The 6290-nt window shown below is 59.0% G+C and overlaps 1 protein-coding gene across 1 annotated transcript; it reads right to left on the bottom strand.

Annotated features, from left to right (window-relative positions):
• Positions 1 to 644: 644 nt before the first annotated feature.
• SDHC (succinate dehydrogenase complex, subunit C, integral membrane protein, 15kDa) lies at positions 645 to 6085 on the bottom strand (the record flags this gene model as incomplete). Its single annotated transcript, XM_009587935.1, has 4 exons — positions 645 to 749; positions 2720 to 2883; positions 5103 to 5164; positions 5984 to 6085. Coding segments are annotated over 4 exons (433 nt in total), but the record flags the coding sequence as incomplete, so codon positions are not given.
• Positions 6086 to 6290: the final 205 nt, after the last annotated feature.

Below are 6290 nucleotides of genomic sequence, written 5' to 3' on the forward strand. Positions count from 1 at the left end.
GACTGAACCTCTGCTCGTTTGAGCACCCCATCCCAGCCAGCTCATGCTGCCAGGCTCGGAAAGCCCAGGGTCCCACGGCCGGTGCGGCGCCTGGATGGCACCGATCACCCGTTCCCCTCACGGGTGCTGGCGTTGGCAGCTCCGCCTGCTCTCCCTGCCCTGGCACGGGCTGCCTCAATGGAGACGCTTGTCCTGTGCCGGGCCTACACATGCACTACCAGCCGTCCCCGAGCCCACTCGGACCTGCAGGGACACAGATTCAGCATTGTCTCAAGCTTGGGGACAGAGCAGAGAAAAGAAACGCCCTGGAGTTTGCCTGGAAGAAGCTAGGCAGCGACCGAACGTGCCGGGATCGGCTGTTAATTTGTGCCCGGCTTTCTGTGGCTGCTCGGGCATGTGGCACGGCAGGAGACAGCCCGGCCTGTCCCCCCACCGCTAAGAGGGTGTTAGCACGTCACCCGGGCTAAGGAAAAGCAACTCTGATCATCCACAAGATTTGTGAGGAGAAGAAACGCCACCTTCCCCAAAGATTTGTAGTTACTCAGGAGCCTGTCCTCCCGCCTCCCTCTCCACGCACATCTTGAGGTGGGCTAGGACGGAGCAAATCTTCCAAAAAAAGGGAGGCCGTCAACCGGGAGGTACCTTCACATCGCTGCGAGGCCCGCGGAGGAGAGCAGGGTCAAGATCAGGACCAGCACCCCAGACTGGTTGACCTGGGGGATCTTGAACCCCTTCCCCATGTCCCAGGCCTGCGGGAGAGAAGAGACACAGCAGGGTTAATTCAACAGGGCTGGGACGGTCCCTGATGGGGGATGTGCCAGACACAGGCAGAAAGACACCATCTTTCTGATAAAAGCTAGCAAGACCACCCCAAAAAACAGCCTTTGGACCACCGGATACAGACCGGAGGGCGGGCTACAAGCGTCCATCACTGCAGGGCAATGAGCAGGGGTCTCCCTGGGTGCAGGCACATGTGCGCCGTGCCAGAGGAAGCTTATCCCCCACCAAGTCCCTGCATCTATCGGCAAAGCCGTCTGTGAGCTCTCCCTAATCCCCAACAGCCGCAGCGCGCCAGGTTCACTTCAAAAGCGGCTCTCCGCTTGCTTCTCTCCTGCTGACAGAAATAGGTTATAAAGCACAGCGCAAGCTGCAGATCTGAGGCGCTAACACCCAAGCAGAGCCAAGCGGGTGTGGATGAGCCTCAGCCCCCGGCGCCCCTGGTTACGGTACAAGCCACGGAGGCCAGGCTGAGCCCAGATGGCAGGGAGCTGGAATTGCAGCCCGGAGCTGGGTGTCCTCGGTTCCCAGGTATCGCAGGTGGGTTTGCACCTCTCACCTGGCTTTGGCCAAGCGAAAGCGGGGTGGCTGAGGGCAGCCTGGGGAGCGCACACCTCCCCCCAGCCTGCCGGCAAGCCCCCGGGGCTCAAAGCAGAGAAGCACCTGGGGCAGAGGCACTAAACTGAACCTGCTCCCTGTTGACTCCCCTTCTGTCATCGATGGGCTGCGCTGCCAAGCGCAGCCAGGGGCCAACGCTGCTGGTTTCCTTCTCAGACAATTTAATTGGCGTCTTAATATATATGTGCAGTCAGAGACTTCAGCACACATTCGACTCATGACGCTCCGAACACGGAGCCGGTTATGACTGCTCCATTTGCCCGACAGCATCTCCACAAGCGAGCGGGGCTCAGCCAGCTGCAGGCCCCGTGCTCCGAGACCTCCTCCGATGCCAAGTGCTTGAAAAACAGATAACGAGCACCCGCAGCACTGCCGGCTGGCCACTGTCCGCCCTGAGGACCCGCAGAGGGGGCTGCTCTCGCAGTACGCTGTTATTGTTCACCCCAATAGCTCAGCCAGGCACCTCCCGGCACTCTGACATGAACACCTCGGGGACAGGATACAACATCCAACAGTGCTCAAGTCCCGTGTTTCCACACTGGAAACGCTGTGAGCCATCAGCGCCCGCAGCACGAGCCCACGTCTACAGTGTGGCTCCACACGTGATGCTCCCCCCGCCCAGAGCAGAAGGATCATGTCACGCTCCGGGCCAGCTGCCTTTGCAATTTGCTCCTGTAAAACCTAACCTCTCTGGAGCTACAGAAAACACAAAATCAAACTACAAAAAGCAGCACATCTTGTACTGTTCCCAGCAAGAAACTCTCAGCTCTCCAGCTCCCCCTCCTTCGTCAAACACAGGAAGCTCAGCTGAACGGAGCTGCTTGTTCCTCACTTCAACCCAGGGCAAACATCACAGGTTACTTTCTGTGCAGGCAGCGCTGTCTCCAATACTCTGCCACACGTCTTCTGGGCTCATTAAATACTATAAAGCACCTGGAAGATCACAGCGCAATGGCTGCATGATGAGGGTGAGATAGCGAGCAATGGGCGGCACTTCTGCAGGGCTCGAGCCTGCAGCTCTGCCAACACGTCCTCTAGCTGTGACGCTGCTCCCACCACCCCTCGTCCATCTCCCGCAGCCGAAGAGATGCGGGGGGATGCTTCAGCCAGCTGTGCCACCCGGTGAAGTACCAGTGTAGCGATGCTCTTTGCAACTTAAATGTACCCAAAAATAGCACTGAGGTTCTGAAGCACTTGAGGTGACTAACTCCCATTTCCAAGGGCACCTTCCCAGATGCAGCACCCAGCGCTCCCACAGCCGGCAGACGCTTCCCTTGCCTCATCCCCCCAAGTACACGCGCGGCCCCTCACAGGGGCTACTCACAAGGTGTCGGACTCCATTCCAGGTGTGGTAGGAGAGGGGGAAAGCCAGAGCGAACTTAGCGGAGTAGATGAGAGCGGGCCCCAGGCTGAGTGACTTCACCATGGCCAGGTAGTGGGGAAACTGCTCTGGGAGCAGAAGCGCAGCCAGACCGAAGAGGGAGACTCCTGAGAAAGACAAAGCCTGCAGGTCAAGCCAGCAGAAGCGTTACTAACCCCTCGCTGCCCGCAAAGAGCCCCAGGCCACCTCTACGTCTCTGGTTTTGTGACACGGCCTGAACTGCCATCAGCTCATGGCAGCCTGTGGAGGAAGGAGGGAGAAGGGCTCTGCCCGTCTGGTGGCAGTGCCAGCTGCACGGTCACAGTGTACGCTGAGGTGCTGAGGACTCAAACTGGGGCACCAACGCACCAAATCTGGGCCCTGCACCTGGGGCTGCATTACTCATACAACACCCAGAGACCAAACTGGCATGAGCTCATGCAATTGCAGCCAAACCAGCCCAAATTCAAAAGGGAAAACGAAGTTCAAAAATGTAAGGTGGCAGCTCTTCAACGACGACCCCAGACCCACATCTCGGGACAGAAACCCTCCGTCGCCAGCCACAGCCACAGGCAGCGACGTAGTGAGGCTGCCTCGGCAGGAACCAGCAAAGGAACCGGCAAAGAGACAGCCTGACACGCGTGGCTGCGCAGGAGCCGCAGCAGCTTCTCCTCCTCTTTCTAGGCCAAGAGGGTTTCTCCAGATGGTGCTGCCAAAAGAATGGGAACGATTGCAGCCAGCAGTCAGCCAAGTTGCGATTCACCCTTCACTCAATAGTGCCTGATTACACTGCGGCACGCTAGCTCGAGCACCTCGGCCGAGGCTGGTGCTGGCAGCACAAATCAACCAGCTGCTTCCTCGCTCAGCCACTTGTCTCCTCAATGGCCTTTGTGTTCGCCCTGCAAGGAGCGCAGGAAGTCAGAGGCTCCTGTAATTACAGGCCTTCACGGAGAGGAGTTGAACACTTCCCTCTCCTTCTCCTGGCAGCTGAGCTGTGGTCAGCAGAAGTAATGTTCCTTCGTGCTCAATCAGCCTGGGAAGGGGACGATTTGCCCTCCGGCAGAGGCTGATGGATCGGAGCAGAAAGGCAACAGTGAACCTGCCAGCTCAGCCCGTCTGACAGCAAGCTGGATGGGGCCAGGCACGTCCAGAGCTCCTGGAGATAAGATCCCAAAGCCGGGTGGTGCCAGCGTGGCTGCCATGCAATGCCCTGGATTCGCGCACGGAGCAAGGCACGCAGCCACCCCGAAGGAGCCAGCTGGGCTCACAGGGTGCAGGCAGGCAAAGTCACCTTGCCGTGCTGGAGGCAGCCGTCAGCTGCTCTCACGCAGAGGATGCGTGCCGCTCTTTGTGAGGCAGAGCTGGGCACAAGCCAGCTGGCCTGGGAGGAGCAGGGCCTGGGGGCAGAGCCGAGCCCTCACCAGGGCTCTGCCGTGCGGATACGGGAGCAGGAGGGCACATGGGTGCCCTTTTCTAGAAGCCCAACTCCCAAGCCCTCACGGGAGGCCAGGCTGGGAAGGGCAGGCTGCAGCCCTCGCTGCTCGCTCTCACTCTGCTGAGTGAAGAACACAAGTCCTCAGTCCTGCACATCTTTTCTGAGTCCCTTTACTCTCTGCCCTTCTGCAAACACCAACCCAGCTCCCCACCCCCCAACAGGGAGCTACCAGAGAAGCACCTTCCTGCTGCCATGAGAGGGCATTAATGGAAACAAAACAGCCTTTCACAGTTGGATGTCCTACCACTTAGTCAAACCATGCAAGTCAAATTGCTGGAGGGAGTTTATCGGTTTTGATGCTGGTGCTGCCTTCTCCCCCACCGGCATCTCTGGGAAAGCAGCAGCCACTCCCAGGAAGCTGAAAAACTCCACCTGTGCTAAGGAAAATCCTCCGAGCTCTGCCTGCCTGTCAGTCTTTCCCTCACACAGGGTCTCCTGTAAGGGTAAACCAGCAAAAAACAGCCCCAGAAGAGAAGGGCTGAGAACTGGAGCAGCAGATCAGCTTTTTCCAGGCTGGGGAAGGCCCCGAAGAAAGCAGCCAGGCCAGGCCGCAGTGCTGCAAAGGCTTCGAAGGCTTTTACGTACGGTGGAGCATCGCTGCCTTTGCAGGACTGGAGCCACTCGCAGCACAAGAGATCCCGGGGACAGAGAAATGGGGATGGGGAGATATTCAGAGGACGGAGAAAGGGAGAGGACAAAGCGCCGGTTTCCCAGGAGAAAACCCATTGCTGAAGCTGGGGACATTGGAGAGTAAACGTCCACCTGGAGTCACGTCTCCGAATCAGTCAGAGGGGTCTTCCCTCCCGCAGCCCCCACCCTCTGTTGCCACAAGCAGGTGGGAGATGCACGCACCTAAGCTCAGCGCAACACCGGTGCCCCGGTGCGTGATGGACATCGCCATGGGCAGGGACCACCTGCAAAACAACCAAACTCGTCAGCAAAACAGGGCACAACACCCTGGAGGCCTCCGGGGCCGCAGGACAAAGCACAGCCCATCTATTCCTAGACAGCTCCGTGCTGCTGGGCGGGTATTTCTGCACTCAGAGTTATTCAAGGAATCCAGCCAGAGCAAAAGGGGAGAGACGGGAATTTGCAGAGGCAGCTTGGGAATGGCAAATGCCACTGGCACGGGTTTGGGAAGGGGACGGGCGTCTGCTGCGAAAGCTTAAAGGGAGATGAAAAAGGAGAAGACTGTAATGCTCCTGCAGTTGAGGAACAAAGGGGCAGGCTTTGGGCATCCAGGCTCACGGATAAACGAGAGAACCTGGAAAAGTGACGGAGGCAGCCCCAAAGAAGCCCTCACTTTTCTGAGGAGGGAACCCGAGAGCCCCAAGTTGGCCTCCTGCCTCCACCCCCGAGGACCGCCAACTCCGCAGCGGGACGCGCCGTTCTGCGCAACCGCCCTCCGCGGAGGTAGCTGCCTTTCAATGGCACATCTAGAAACGCTGCCCTGCCTGAGCACCCCGAGGCGCAGCTCCGGGGGGACTGTACCCCTCCGCAACACCCCGTACAAAAACAGTGAGTGCCATCAACTCCGTGGGGGAGGCTGCGACTCCCACACACAGCTCAGACAGTTCACGGCGCAATGTCGAGGGTCTCCCTGTCCTCCGCCTGAAGTGACAGCGGGAACGCGCACAGCCCTCCCACCCAAGGGTGCCTCCGGGGACAGGGCTATCATGTGCCAGAGTCCAGAGTGCCCCAGCACAAGCCTGAGGAGGCCAAGAGGCTCTTACTCATAAACGGTGATGTGAGGGGACAAGGGACGATTGGACTTGGTGTTCTTCTCCCAGAAGTGGGCCATCTCCTCCTTGGCCGTCGTTCCCATCGGGACAATGCTGCAAAAGAAGAGGAGAGGGGAGGTGCAGACAGACGGGCAGCGGTTTACCCCTGCACGCTCCGCCGGGCTTTGCTGCGGCAGCTTTCCATCTCGCAGGACGTGAGCTCCCGGATGACCTTGACTACAGCAGTACAAAGAACAGCTCCAGCTGTGCGTGGACACAGGCAAGGAGAAGATCGCTGCCAGCTCTCCCGAGTGAATAA

The sequence above is a fragment of the Fulmarus glacialis genome, unplaced genomic scaffold (genome assembly GCF_000690835.1).
Source record: "Fulmarus glacialis isolate BGI_N327 unplaced genomic scaffold, ASM69083v1 scaffold19401, whole genome shotgun sequence".
Lineage (NCBI taxonomy): Eukaryota > Metazoa > Chordata > Aves > Procellariiformes > Procellariidae > Fulmarus > Fulmarus glacialis.